The sequence below is a fragment of the Salmo salar genome, chromosome 29 (genome assembly GCF_965601325.2).
Source record: "Salmo salar chromosome 29, fSalSal1, whole genome shotgun sequence".
In the NCBI taxonomy this organism is placed as follows: domain Eukaryota; kingdom Metazoa; phylum Chordata; class Actinopteri; order Salmoniformes; family Salmonidae; genus Salmo; species Salmo salar.
In genome coordinates, this window is record NC_138319.1 from 12,995,918 (window position 1) to 13,011,767 (window position 15,850).

Below are 15,850 nucleotides of genomic sequence, written 5' to 3' on the forward strand. Positions count from 1 at the left end.
AGCTCTACACTTTAGCTCTACCATCACATATCACAGTCATAGCAAGTAAAACGTTTCTGTAACCGTTACTGAGAATGCTGTTGCTGTTCAGGCCGGCTACTTGCAAATGTATTTTAGTATTTTAAAATACAAGCATTGTGTAGTTTATATTGATAGAATGATATTTATTGTATTTTGTAGTTCAATTTTGTAATTGTGTTTAGTCATTTTTGCCCATCCCTGACCATGGTTAAGGGAAGGGTAAAAGTGATGTTTTACTTTGATGTCAAGTCAGCTCATATTGTTGCTACCTTAGCACAACAGCTATCTAACATGCTACTGAACAGTGACACTAGCATATTGACATGCATATTATTGATATTAGCTAAAATACAGAAATGTATTCACCAAAAAGTACGTGCTTAGGCAAATCCTTATCAATTGTGCAAAATATGATAGCTAATGTTAGCTTGCTAAGTGCTAGCCACTAACTAACTAGCTCGCTAGCCAGTCAGTGCTGCTGACAGATTGAAACTGATCTAGCAACAAAATGTTTTTCACTCTATTCTATAACACATGATATTGCTAAGCAGGCATCAATTATTTAACAAAATGTTTATTAGGATGTTAGACACTCACCAAACAACTTTGGTAGGTAGCTACATTGGTTGGTTTACATTTTCTAACAGATTTTTCTTCACCCCCTGACTAGTCGTCAGTGGTTACTGGCTTGGAACTCATGTGTTCACCAGAAACGGCTTCTGGTAAACTGTTTGCCACTAGTGGCAATACATATTGTCGCCACAGATTCAAATAGAATCTTGAGAGAATTGTTTGCCAGAAGAAGTTCACTAGTGGCAATAAATATTATTGTCGTAGATTCACCACTAGAGGCAAACATTTGCAAACTTCTGGCAACATTTTGTGGCACACTATTTAGTTTGCAGCAAATTTGACATAAACTTGCAGGAAGTTTGCCGCAATAAATGATATACTGTTCATGACACTGGAGGTGACAGTTGGTCATGAAGATGTGTGTGTTTTCAGAGGACAATAATGCGCTGTGTGTCATATAAACGAACATTTTCATCAGACAGGACATTTGAAAGATACAGTAGGAGGCAGTTTGCTTCAAAAGTGTTTGGTGTGCGTTTTATCACACTGCCCACATCATACTCACTGTATGCCGAAAAAAGGGCCTTGAGGTAGATGATACGTGACGAGAGCAGACAAAAGAAATGCGTAAACAATGCCCAGAAGCTTGTATTTTTGGAATTGAAGTGATTTAGTGGCCAACTGTTTTGGGAAATTACACTGTAAAGATGTCAGATCAGCCAAGTGAATAAGGCCACCGTAGCCCCAAATGAAATAACTTTTGCTGACTTAGTGGCAGGGAAGGGAGAAGGATGGGGAGGGATGGGGGGAGAAATGGGCAGGCTCTTCTCCTCCACCACACAGACTGCTGATGCTGTGGATTGGTGGGACAATAACCATTCAGGAGGAATTGTGAGGGCACCGCGCGGATGGAAGGTTCTCCAGAAAAGAGGGGACAGAAGAAGGGAGGATATCCTGCTTCCTGCCAGGGGAAGTGAGGGAGGCCAGAGCGTGCAGATCCATTGTGGAAAGCCCAACATGGAGCCCTGTTACCCTGCACTATCATAGGCTGAACGAGGCTGGGGAGGGCCTGAAAAAAACACAATCATACACCGTCATGTACTAACATACAGAGAAATACATGAACAAAATGTAAACACACATGTAAATGCAGTCATACACAGTCCATGCTCATGTGGAATCATATCATAAAACAGATTTCTTTCCCTCTTTTTCTTTATTATTTTTTACCCAAAAAAATATGTTTCATTTGTACAAACTCACGCTTTGTTTTTGTGGATAATATCATAACCTAGCAAGGAAAATAAATCTGGGATGTATAACGACATTGATGTATATTCTTACACATTCACTGCACTTAGTAATAGAATAGAAAAATCATATATTCTCTATTATAAAATCTGTAAGAAGTGACATGACAGGTTTTTTACATTCGCAAAGTGCCATAGTTCAGGTTGGGGACAAGGGGAATCGGAGGGTAAAAAACCCCACTTGGAACAAGGAGGAAATAAGATAACACTAAGACAACACATAGTCCTCTGACAGTTAATGTCCTCCCTCCCCTTTACGGGAACACATTGCCGAAGAGTTCCCTTTTAACTTGCAAAAAGCACCACAATGTAGTCCTGTCCCTCCTTTAATCAGAATCATCATTATGAAATGGATCAATCTGTCTTTGCTGTGGTGCAATCACATCAAACAGTAATCCTCTCCAATTCTTCTCATGTTCTCCATAACATCCTATTGTCATCGCTGTGTGAGCCCGTTCTTGTTTTTGTCTTCCTTTGGTTTGGTGACTCCTTTGTCTCTGTCATAAAGTCCATCATAGTCCATAGTTTTTTCTCATCCGTGGCCGGCAGCTCAGATCAGAACATTCTCTCTGTGTTGAAGACCTTCAGCTTGGTCATGAAGTTGAAGTAGATGAAGGCCAAACAAACGAGCAAGTTCTTCATCAGGTAGAGGAGTGGCGTTACAAAGCCGAAGAAGGCAATGAGGCCGATACGCACAAACAGGAAAGGCAGATCCTGCAGGGCCACGCCTAGCAACGACAGCAGGGGACTGTGGGGCATGACCACCAGCCGCAGGCACGACAGGTAGCTGAAGATATAGATAGGGAACACCCAGCCTGAGTAGTAGACCGCCGGGTGCCCTGCCACCCTCACCATCTCCACCGTGTCCATCCAGAACAGAAAGCTGTCCACAAACACTTCGGCTCGGGCATCGCTGGCACACAAGAAGCGCAACGGGCCTGTGTAGGCATATGGTGAGACGCCGTGGTCTGCGGACATGCTGGCCGAGCGTGCAGAGCATGCCGAGCGCGAGCTCAGGCCTGACATGCTGAACTGTCTGCCTTGTATCTGGTTAACTGGCATCCCCTGGAGTGTCCAATTGGCCTCTGGTTGAAACCCCGCCCCGTTCTGGTCCTGCCCATTTGGATTACCAGGTTGCCCTGGTTGTGTAGGTTGCCCGGGCACAGCTGGCGTTACGGATGCCGCAGGGTTTTCTGGGTTTACCGGTGTCACTGGGGTTACGTTCGTGAGGACAGTGGAAGGGATCTCAGCATCTCGGGCCAATTCGTTAGCTGGACGGAAAGACAATAGCACATGGGTATGTTAGCCATGATAGAACAACCCAGATCAGAACATCTCATTATGGCACAGACCCATGGAGCACACCACGTCATTTCAACGTGGACAACTGGGTAATATTTGGTTGAGACGTTGATTGATAAGATTAGAACCTACATTCACTCCCTCAAAAAAAAAACGCCAAAGGTTTGTTGAATTCCAAATGTGTTATCACTATGCTTTCAACCGTCTAAAAGCACAGCCAAATTTTTATGGAAAAACCGTGTCTGATTTTTGGTTTAGTTGTCACTGAAATGTTTTATCACTGCACTTTCAACCATTTAAAAGCACAACAATGTTCAAATGGGAATACGTCAGATATTTTGTTTATTTATAAAAAATGTGTTATCACTGCGCTTTATCTTATCGCACAACCAAATGACCTGGATTGCAGTTGAGATTTCTTTCAAAGTACATACAATCCACTTATTTGAAGGGGGGTCCACATACTTTTGTATATACTGTATAGTGTATGTTCTGTTTGCATAGATCCATCTGTGCCACTGACTTAGACTGGATTTAATGCCAATTTGTCTATAAATTAATCATTTATATGTTGGATCTCAACCAAAAATCTTAAAGAATGTCACGCCCTGATCTGTTTCACCTGTCCTTGTCTCAACCCCCTCCAGATGTCGCTTATTTTCCCCAGTGTATTTATCCGTGTGTTTCCTGTCTCTCTGTGCCAGTTCGTCTTGTCTGTTTCGAGTCAACCAGCGTGTTTTTCCCTGTGCTTTTGCTATTCCCTCTTTTGCTAGTCCTCCTGGTTTTGACCCTTGCCTGTTTTCTGGACTCTGTTCCCGCCTGCCTGACCAGTCTGCCTGCCCTGACCTCGAGCCTGCCTGCCACTCTGTACCTCCTGGACTCTGATCTGGTTATGACCTTTTGCCTGTCCACGACTATTCTCTTGCCTACCCCTTTTGGAACTAATAAATATCAAACACTCTAACCATCTGCCTCCCGTGTCTGCATCTGGGTCTGAGCCCTTATAAAGAAAGAATACTACTAAACAGCACTAAATCAAACTTTAAATGCACTTTAAATCATTTTCTATTTGATTTAGTCCTATTCTTTCACTTAATTTGTTTGAGATGGAGATGTGAATCCAACATATTAATAACTCACTTGTAGATTACATTTGAAGTCAACCAAAGCTTGAAACTCTATATTTAGTTGAATCCTGGGTTGAATTGAAACAATACCTGTTCGATATAGGCCTAAACGGTATAATTCATGATATACAGTATGATAAAGTATGGTTTCATTTAATTTCATGTCATTATACTTACTCTTTCAAATTAATTTCAATAGAAACAGTGAATCTACAAACATTTTAAGTGGAGGATTCTCAATAATCATTCTCACGGTAGCACATTGGTAGTTGCCAGTGTCAAATAGCTAAGCTGGGCTTGGTTGAAACTCTGGATGGGAGACCAAAGGGTAGCTATAGATCAATTCTCCAGTTGGAGATGCTGCCAAGCCTATTGCTTTTTTTCTGATAGTGGACATAACAATGAAGATCTGACGTTGTTTCTAAAGGTACAAATTCAATGTTATTGTATCATACAAGATTTGTCTATGTTGAAAATTGGTTAGCATTACATAATCCTGATGTTGAAATTTCAACTTCAAAAAAGTTAGACTTTTTGCAAATCCAATGTACTTTAAAACATAGATTCCACATCACAAAACATTGGCAAATGACATTAAAACAACGTTGATTTAACCAGAGTCCAACAAAGTAGAACACAGGACAAGACAGGGATTTTCTCTCTGGGCTATATAGGCACTATATTTGACCAACAGCTTTTCTGATCAGTGGAAAAGGACAAACGTTTTGGATCTGGATCATTTCTTCAAATAAAGGGATTCCAAGAAAATGACAGCTGCCCTTAGAACAACGTCATGGTTTTTGCCAATTCAGCACTGTTACGAATAATCCGTTCGTGGGTCATACATAGAATTTCCTGTTAATTTCCTGAGAAAGAGAACATATCCCCTGATAGTGTGAGTATTGTTGTCGTCATGAAATTACACTACTGTTGGTCCCGCTGCATGTGACAAGAGGTTGTGCTCAGTGAGTTGGCAGTGGATCATGTAATGTTCAGTTGAGTACACGCAACAGTAGCTCAGCCTGGCCTCAGATCCATACAAAGCATACTACACTTATTTTTGTATACCTACAAGACGTATGATATGTACTAATAGTCTAGTAACTTTAGACAGAAACAAAAGTAGGGAGGTTGGTTGAGAGGATGGACGAGCGTCTAGCAATCCAAAGGTTGTGTGTTCCACTCACGTCAGGGACAACTGTAGCTTTTAGCTAATCCTTCCCCTAACCCTTTTCCTAAACGTAACCTAGTTCTCCTAACCTTTTACATAGATTATCCTAACCTTTGTCATTAGTCCTCCTAACCACCAATGTAAATTCTCCCTGTAATTCTCATTTTTTGTTACAACGCAACAAGCAACATGGTCTCAACGAAAGACACAAAATACTATGTCATCCAATTCATATGCTATTGTACAACTGAGCAAGAAGAATTATACTATACATCCTCTAATTTGTATGATATTGTAAGACCGCTATTCTATTCACAACGTAAAGTAATATACACTATATATACAAAAGTATATGGACACCCCTTCAAATTAGTGGATTGGGCTATTTCAGCCACACACGGTTCTGATAGGTGTATAAAATCGAGCAAACAGCCATGCAATGTCCATAGACAAACATTGACAGTAGAATGGCCTTACTGAAGAGCTCAGTGACTTTCAACGTCGCACCGTCATACGACAAGTCAGTTTGTCAAATTTCTGCCTTGCTAGAGATGCCGCGGTCAACTTTAAGTGCTGTTATTGTAAAGTGGAAATGTCTAGGAGCAACAACAACTCAGCCGTGAAGTGGTAGGCCACACAAGCTCACAAAACGGGACCACCAAATGCTGAAGCACTTAACTCGTAAAAAAGCATCTTTCCTCAGTTGCAACACTCACTACCAAGTTCAAAACTGCCTCTGGGCCTCCCGAGTGGCTCAGCAGTCTAAGGCACTGCATCGCAGTGCTAGTTGTGCCACTAGAGATTCTGGGTTAGAGTCCAGGCTCTGTCCTAGCTAGCCGCGACTGGGAGACCCATGAGGAGGCCCACAATTGGCCCAGTGTCATCTGGGTTAGGGAAGGGTTTGGCCGGCAGAGATGTCCTTGTCCCATCGCGCACTAGCGACTCCTGTGATGGGCCGGGCGCAGTGCACGCTGACACGGTCGCCAGGTGTACGGTGTTTCCTCCAACACATTGGTGCGGCTGACTTCCGGGTTAAGTGGACATTGTGTCAAGAAGCAGTGCGGCTAGGTTGGGTTGTGTTCTGGAGGACGCACGGCTCTCGACCTTCGCCTCTCCCGAGTCCGTACGGGAGTTGCAGCAATGGGACAAGACTGTAACTACCAATTGGATACCACGAAATTGGGGAGAAAAAGGGGTAAAAAAAACTAAAAGGTTAGCACAAGTACTGGAAATGCGTTCTCTGGAGTGATGAATCACGCTTGTCCAATGGACAAATCTGGGTTTGGCAGATGCCAGGTAAACCCTACCTGCCCCAATGCATAGTGCCAACTGTAAAGTTTGGTGGAGGAGGAATAATGTTCTGGGGCTGTTTTTCATGGTTCGAGCTAGCCCCCTTAGTTCCGGTGAAGGGAAATCTCAACGCTATAGCATACAATTACATTCTAGACAATTATGTGCTTCAAACTTTGTGGCAACAGTTTGGGGAAAGCCCTTTCCTGTTTCAGCATGACAATGCCCCTGTGCACAAAGCGAGGTCCATTCAGAAAAGGTTTCTCGAGATCGGTGTGGAAGAACTTGAGCGGCCTGCACAGAGCCCTGATCTCAAACCCATCAAACATATTTGGAATGAATTGGAACGCAGAGATAGGCCTAATCACCCAACATCAGTGCCGGACCTCACTAATCCTCTTGTGGCTGAATGGAAGCAAGTCCCCGCAGTAGTTTTCCAACATCTAGTGGAAAGCCTTCCCAGAAGAGTGGTGGCTGTTATAGCAGCAAAAGGAGGACGAACTCCATATTAATGCAGATGATTTTGGAATGAGATGTTCAACGAGCAGGTGTCCAGATAATTTTGGTCATGTAGTGTATCTTTCTAAATGGAGGGAACTCATTTACATACCAAATCCAACGAGTTTCCCTTAGACCAGGTTGAGTAGCTAGCCAATGTTCAATTAAACGTGTGTGTTTAACGCAGAGCTTTGTATTCTCACCGTGTCCAGTGAGTCGACTGTGGCAGATCCTCTCCACAATATCGATGCAGATGAGAGAGAAGAGCACCAACGACACGGGGAGCTCTGCAAACGTATCCTGTCTTATACTGTTATTGATCTGCACCTGAGAGAAAACAATGATCAAAACCAATCAGTGATTCAAATCAGACTACAATGCTAGCCCCGATTGTGATCTAATGAAACCCTCATGTGCCAGTCAGGTACCAGCTTGACTTCCCCTTCAAACCTTCTCCAAACACTACATACAACCCTATGAGTGCTATACACTGAGTGTACAAAACATTAGGAACACCTGCTCTTTCCAGGACATAGACTGACCAGGTGAAAGCTATGATCTCTTATTGATGTCACCTGTTAAATCTACTTCAGTCAGTGTAGATGAAGGGGCGGATACAGGTTAAAGAACGATTTTTGAGCCTTGAGACGATTGAGGCATGGATTGCGTATGTGTGCCATTCAGACGGTGAATGAGCAAGGCAAAATATTTAAGTGCCTTTGAAGGGGGTATGGTAGTAGGTGCCAGGCGCACTGGTTTGAGTATGTCAAGAACTGCAATGCTGCTGGGTTTTTCACGTTCAACAGTTTCCCGTGTGTATCAACAACAGTCCACCACCCAAAGGACATCCAGCCAACTTCCCTCAATTGTGGGAAGCATTGGAGTCAACATGGGCCAGCATCCCTGTGGGACGCTTTCAACACCTTGTAGGGCCCATGCCCCGATGAATTGAGGCTGTTCTGAGGAGGGAAAAGGGTGTGCAACTTAATATTAGGAAGGTGTTCCTAATGTTTTGTACACTCAGTGTATACCCTCTGTGACACTTGGTTAGTGGGCTAATCACTTAGCTCTGGTATGTTCTCTACAGGACACAGAACAAAAGAGACTGGGCTGAATTTATGGCTTCTCTTATGTAAAAGAGAGTAGATAAACCAAGGACCTGAGTCACCCATGGACCTTTAGGAACCTCTAAAAAGTGCTTCATAGACAGCTAATAGGAGGTGGGCACATCACAGACAGGAAGTCGGAAAGTGCCAGACAGACAGCCAATGTGACCAGGGTGGCTGGGACAGGAAGAGGAACTCAGCTGCTTATCAGTTGCTCCTTGGTCATAGGTCTGTAGATTGCTCCCCTGAGAACCCAACTGTTCCTTTGCTCTCATTACCTTTACCCCCTCCTCTCTCATAAGACCCCCGCTATGAAACTGCACTTTAAGGAACTTTCATAATGCTGTGGTGGTGCCATAATGGTAGAATAGGTAGACTACAGTCGGCATTCTGCGTAGTAGGGTTTGATGTGCATGGAACCATCTAGACAAGGGATGGGCAACTTGATGGGGGTGGGGGCCACAAAAAAACAGAACTCATCATGAGGGGCCGCAGTGGCTTGTCGGTCTGCCCAGTGGCTCGTGGGCCCCCCTGCGAGCAAAACATTTTAACGGCACCCCTTAAAAAGTTAATTTCCTGCAATTATGCACATTTTGTCATGGGGCAGAGAGAAAATGTTGCCGTTTTAAAGCAAATTTGCTGCAATTCTATACATTTTGCCATGGCGCGAAAAGAAGATTTTATAACTAATTTCATGCAATTCTACACATTTTGCCATAAGGTGGAGGCAAATGTTTGCCAATTTTAATATGATAACTGATGATCAATGGGCCCCATCCCGGTCGCTAATTCAACCATGCTTTCTAAAAGTTTAGATAGCTAGCCACTAGACTAATTTACCAATAAATAAATAAAAATAGCTGACATAGGCTAATTGAGTGACTGCTGATGCACAACCAAATTTCGAAATTGCACGTTGTGTATTCTATTATTCTAACTGGTCCGCGGGCCTACAAAATGGTGGGGGGGGGGGCTGCCAGTTACCCATCCCTGATCTAGACATACAGTCGAATGACATAGAAGTGGAGTAGTACAATCCAGACATTGACGTCTACTTGTTTTCATCGTTCCTCGACTCCAATCAGGGACTGATTTAGACCTGCTACATCAGGTGAGTGGACTCTCGGGCTGCTCAATGGCATTAATCTATTAATCAACTACTGGGGGGAGGAGGAACTGAAAACTAGCAGTACTGCAGACCTCAAGGCCTGGAAGTGAATACCTCTGACTTAGAATGTCTCTCTGAAAGTGTCCCTCTCATGGTCAAACATAGACACACTGAGATGAGAATAAACAAATGATGCATACTACTGGGGTCACATGGTTTACCTCTGAGCTGGCGATGAGAAAGGCAAAGCAGGGTAATGTGGAAAGGATCAAATAGACCAGGGCCACCGGCCTCCTGAGAGAGAGACAGAGAGAAAAGGAGATAGATATAGGAGGGATAGTTTGAGTTATAGGCTAGAGGTTTTCAAAAAGGAAAATATCGATGCATTTGGAAATGGATACTGCCAAACCAATTGCAGGCCCGTCGAGAATCGGACACAGCACAGCTACCGGTCAGGTTCATGCCACAAAGACCAGACAGCCATTACTACACCCCAAGGCTCTGTTCCAGAAAACACTGTGCTGTGATATCACAGCTACAGCTCCTAGCTCCTAGCTTAGACAGTGGATTCCCAACTAGGCCACAGACCAGACAGGCCAAACAGACACTCACCACTTCTTCCTCCCGACAAGAAACTTCTTATTCGTGAATACCATGTACTTCATGGGCACCCAGACCAGCAGGGCAGCAGAGGTGACATAGGCGATGGAGGAGGCCACGGTGAGCCAGTAGGCGGTGCTTGCGTCGCCGGGCGGCTGCGCCACGCTCTTGACCCGCGCTACAATGAGGGCGAACCTCTGCATGACGATGAAGAGCGGCACGCACAGGCCTGCGAACTGCAGCACCTCGCACAGGGCGAACTTCAGCGTCCTCCCCGAGGCCATGCTGTGGCAGCCCCTGTGCTGGGGGCACTGAAAAAAAAGAGGGAGGGAGGGAGAGAGGGGGCTGTTGTCGCAGTGAAGCGACCCCTGTCCCTCTGAGGGCTGGTTAGGCCTCGGCCCGCTGCATTGTCTGCGTCCACTAGCATTTTCCACATGCTACAACCCCGGCTCACTGCTCTGCCGTTTGCTTACACTGCACTAGGCATTGTGTACCTATATCGGCGCCAGCGGGTCGGTGTGATGCGGCTGCCCCTCTAACCTCTTTATGGAGGTTACAAACAAATTGTCTCTCTCTCTCTGGCCCTTCAAGGATATTATTTTTCAGAAAGAGGCTTAAGCCTTGGAAGAGATGTGAAACCAAAAGGAAAAGATCTATGGAGCAGAATCATATGGAATAATATAAGGGTAACACCATACATGTCCAGTCCCATGTTAAATTAGCAGAGAGAAAGAGAGCTCTTCATGCTTTGGCTGTCCTGTGCTTTGCATGTTCATCCTGCCATGACTACACATTCCCATCTTGTGGTACTCTGCAACACTCTGCCAGCAGTGTGACACAACACAGTGTTGGACTGCAACCAAAAGCCATAAAACATCAATCTCAAGAAGCGTGTTCTCTGATACTGTAAAAGAGATCTAGAGATGATGTATCCCCTTCCAGGCCAGACCGAAGTGAGTGTAGGGGAGACAGGAAGAGAACAAGCACAAGGGAAGGAGGGAGGAATAGAGAGCGGGGAAGAAGAGAGAGGTGAAAGAGAGGAAAAGAGAGGAAAAGAGAGGGAGAGAGTAAACTTTGAAGACAAGCTCAATCAAGTGTTACTGAAGAGAAATGGAATTACGTTAGTATTGAATTATTTGATCTTATTTGTACTGACATGTATGTGATCAGTTACACAGTACATACACACAAAAAGTAGGTCACATGGAGGAGAGGCTTTGTGCCGTGAGGTGTTGCTTTATTTGTTTTTTGAAACCAGGTTTTCTGTTCACTTACGCTATATAAGATGGGAGTTCCATGCACTCATTTGTTCTGGACCTGGGGACTGTGAATGCAGATTAGTAAATTACAAATAAAATCATAATAAAGAGTAACTATCTGACTGATATACAAGAAGCTATGAGAAAGATAATCCGACGGGCACTATGTAGTCATGAACCTAACCATGCAAGTTTACCTACAATAATGAGATGTATTTATGCGCACTGACTCCCTGCCTCCAGGGTCCTCCCCCACATACAGTCTGCTCTGGGCAGACGTTGAGATTACCGTCTAACACAAACATCGTGCTTGGATCAAATGGCAAATATGACTAGGCTCCCAATTGCATTTACAAGCATCAGGTTACTCTCCAGTGACCCTTTACTGGTGGTGAGGTATTCGCTAGTTGTGTGACGACACACTGCTCAGAATAATAAGCATGCCACAACATTCCTCCTGCCAATTCAGTACAGCTAAAATACAAATACACTGTATAAATCAATAGTTAATAACCTCTCTGGTTGTATTCTGCTGAGCGTACATGCTGGCGATCAATTTCTGATGTTAATGAGTCGTTCCACCAATTCGGTGCCTTTTGGGAAGTGTACTTGGTCCCTAAAAAAATGTGATTTCATCTCATTTTAACATTCTGTCATAAAGAACACATGTTCAACTCCATAAAAAACATATTTTCCCACTTCAAGAGGGTAGCCCTTTCTTGCAATCAAATTACCTAGTGGCCTCATGGGTAGAATATTATAAATATTTTTGATAATTGTATAATTCATAAACATTATTTATTTAAAAAACTATGAAAATCTTGTGTTTCTATGTCAAACAGTTTTGTTATATTTCAGTCTGTGTATATAAAGTGTAATATTGGGATGCGAACTCAAAATTTCAACTATACATAATATCTGACATGGTACAGGTGTCTTCTTTTATAAAGCCCATAACCGTGTGTGAGGTTTATACTTTTTGTTTCAAAGTATATTTGTTTAAGACTACCAAGAAACTCTCTGTATGACCCTGATTTAGCCTGCAGTAAAATGTTGAATAAAAACATGCAGTTTGGATTAAGATATAATGATTTAGATATAATGGAGGCTTTAAGTGAGAGGTTTAATGCCTTAATATTCATTCGTTTTTACCCTCCAAACTCATGTTCGCTATATAAATAAGCCTGTTTAACATTGTCTGGTTTGCTATTTCAAATCAAACAAAATATTATTTTCTCACATGACTTTAAAAAAGATTCTCATGGAGAGAGCCATTAACAGATACGTAAACTGCGATATCACTAGGGAATAAATCTGAGTAATTTTTCCGTAGATGGACAGGTAGATTTTTGAAGATTTTCCATCCCTGTCCACAGTTTCAAGATCCTATTTATTTTGCTAAGTTTACTATGAAAGTTAATAGTTTCAAGAGCGTTAGTCTTTTCCGGGATGTGTACACCAAGCACATCAACTTCCCCATCCACCCATTTAATCAGGAGACCACATGGCAATTTAAAGTTTGAATCTTTTGCATACCCAATCTGTAATATAGAGTACACTTATCATAGTTGGGTAATATAGAGTACACTTATCATAGTTAGTCCAGAGAAACTGAAAAAATTATCCAGGTCCTCAATAAGGCCCTTCAAGGTTGAATATTTAGGACTCGAGAAACTTGAATCATCGGAGTATATTGATACTTTTGTCTCTTAACCATTCATTTTTATCCCCTCAATGTTATCATTGGATCTGATTTTTACCTGTAACACTTCAAAGGCCATAATAAATAGGTATGGTGACAGAGGGCAACCTTGTTTTACACCTCTAAGTAACTTATTATTATTATTACTGTTATTATTATGTTACATAAAGTAATAGGGTTGACTGTAACAGTGTTGACGATTTCATCTGCAATCAGCTATTAATCCCCTTGTGACAGGGGGAAAGGAAGCTTGTTGTGTGCAACTGGGAGTGACAATTGAATGCAATTGTTACATTTCAATTGTTAAAACATTTCTAGCCTGTCTATCTTTTGGTAACAGGGTTGACATGGTAGGTTTCCCTCCACAAAACACCGGAACATTTCTGAAACAAGTAGACCCAGCTCACCTGCTTTTACACTATGATTTGACTATTAGATGTTCAATGTTTCTTTTGGAGAATTTCTTTTTTTAAAGGAATAGTTTCACCCAAAAAATGAGAGTTCAGTTCACGTAACAGGGTTGACCTTAAAATTAGGGACAATCGTAAATTAATCACTAATCAGATTAACCAAATAACAATCTTCAGAAATGACTTTGTCAAAGCAACAAAATAACTAGGGCTTTTCAATGATGGTGAAAACTTGGGGTTAAGTGGGTTAAAATCTTCCTCGAAATCACAGAGGGTGCACTGAGGGACCTGTCAAAATGTACAATCTTGGCACTTTAGCAAGTATTTATTCATACATAAAATATGATTTATTCAATTCTCCATGTGGTCTACATAAAATGGCATTTAATTTAAGGATCCACCCCTTTTTCTTTTCAATTTTTGCCTAAAATAACAAAGCCAAATCTAACTCCCTGTAACTCAGGACCTGAAGCAAGGATATGCATATTCTTGATACCATTTGAAAGGAAACACTTTGAAGTTTGTGGAAATGTGAAATGAATGTTGGAGAATTTAACACATTAGATCATCTTTGAAACACAAGAGAAAGGTGATCATGTTTTATTCCAGCCCAGTTGCAATTTAGATTTTGGCCACTAGATGGCAGCAGTGTATGTGAAAGTTTTAGGCTGATCCAATGAACCATTGTATTTCTGTTCAAAATGTTGTATCAAGACTGCCCAAATGTGCCTAATTTGTTTATTAATAACTTTTCAAGTTCATAAATGTGCACTCTTCTCAAACAATAGCATGGTATTCTTTCACTGTAATAACTACTGTAAATTGGACAGTGCAGCTAGATTAACACGAATTTAAGCTTTCTGCCATTATCAGATATGTCTATGTCCTGGGAAATGTTCTTGTTACTTACAACCTCATGCTAATCGCATTAGCCTACGTTAGCTCAACCGTCCCGCAGGGGACCCACCGATCCTGTAGAGGTTTTAAAGCTGCAATAGGTAACTTTTTGGGACACTGGACCAAATACACATAGAAATGTCATACTCTAACTTCCATGATTCATGCAAGGCCCTCCCCCACCCTCCTTTCAGCAAATCTGACCACTATTCCATTTTGCTCCTATAGGCAGAAACTCAAACAGGATGTACCCGTGACAAGGATTATTCAATGCTGGTCTGACCAATCAGAATCCACGCTTCAAGATTGTTTTGATCATGCGGACTGGGACATGTTCCGGGTAGCCTCAGAGATTAATAGCGATTTATAGGCTGATTCGGTGAGTCCGTTTATAAGGAAGTGCATAGGAGATGTTGTACCCACTGTGACTATTAATAAAACCTACCCTAACCAGAAACCGTGGATAGATGGCGGCATTCACACGGAACTGAAAGTGCGAACCACCGCATTTAACCATGGAAAGGTGACTGGGAATATGGCCGAATACAAACAGTGTAGTTATTCCCTCCGCAAGGCAATCAAACAAGCGAAATGTCAGTATAGGGACAAAGTGTAGTCGCAATTCAATGGCTCAGACACGAGACGTATGTGGCAGGGTCTCCAGACAATCATGGACTACAAAAAGAAAACCAGCCACGTCACGGACACTGACGTCTTGCTTCCAGACAAACTGAACACCTTCTTTGTCCGCTTTGAGGATAATACAGTGCCACCGACGTGGCCAGCTGCCAAGGACTGTGGGCTCTCCTTCTCCATGGCCGACGTGAGTAAGACATTTAAACATGTTAACCCTCGCAAGGCTGCCAGCCCAGATGGCATGCCTAGCTGCATCCTCAGAGCATGTGCAGACCAGCTGGCTGGTGTGTTTACGGTGTGTTTACGGACATATATATCTCTCCCTATCTCACTCTGTTGTCCCCACATGCTTCAAGGCCACCATTGTTCCTGTACCCAAGAAGGCCCCGTAGCACTCACTTCTGTCATCATGAAGTGCTTTGAGAGACTAGTCAAGGATCATATCACCTTCACTTTACCTGTCACCCTAGACCCACTTCAATTTGCATACCGCCCCAATAGGTCCACAGACGATGCAATCACCATCCCATCTGGACAAAAGGAATACCTATGTAAGAATGCTGTTCATTGACTACAGCTCAGCATTCAACACCATAGTACCCTCCAAGCTTATCATTAAGCTTGAGGTCCTGGGTCTCAATCCCGCCTGTGGATCCTGGACTTCCTGATGGGTCGCCCGCAGGTGGTGAAGGTAGGAAACAACATCTCCACTTCGCTGAACCTCAACATTGGGGCACCACAAGGGTGCGTGCTCAGCCCCATCCTGTACTTCCTGTTCACCCATGACTGCGTGGCCATGCACACCTCCAACTTAATCATCAAGTTGGCAGATGACACAAC

General features: G+C 42.9%; 1 protein-coding gene across 1 annotated transcript; it reads right to left on the reverse strand.

Annotated features, from left to right (window-relative positions):
* Positions 1-1,791: 1,791 nt before the first annotated feature.
* Positions 1,792-10,432, reverse strand: LOC106590071 (transmembrane protein 236). The gene is made up of 4 exons (XM_045710556.2): positions 10,119-10,432; positions 9,728-9,800; positions 7,496-7,619; positions 1,792-3,187 (listed from the first exon to the last, which is right to left on the reverse strand). The coding sequence occupies exons 1-4, from the start codon at positions 10,388-10,390 to the stop codon at positions 2,460-2,462; spliced, it is 1,197 nt and encodes a 398-aa protein (XP_045566512.2). The 5' UTR covers positions 10,391-10,432; the 3' UTR covers positions 1,792-2,459.
* Between the last annotated feature and the right edge of the window lie 5,418 nt (positions 10,433-15,850).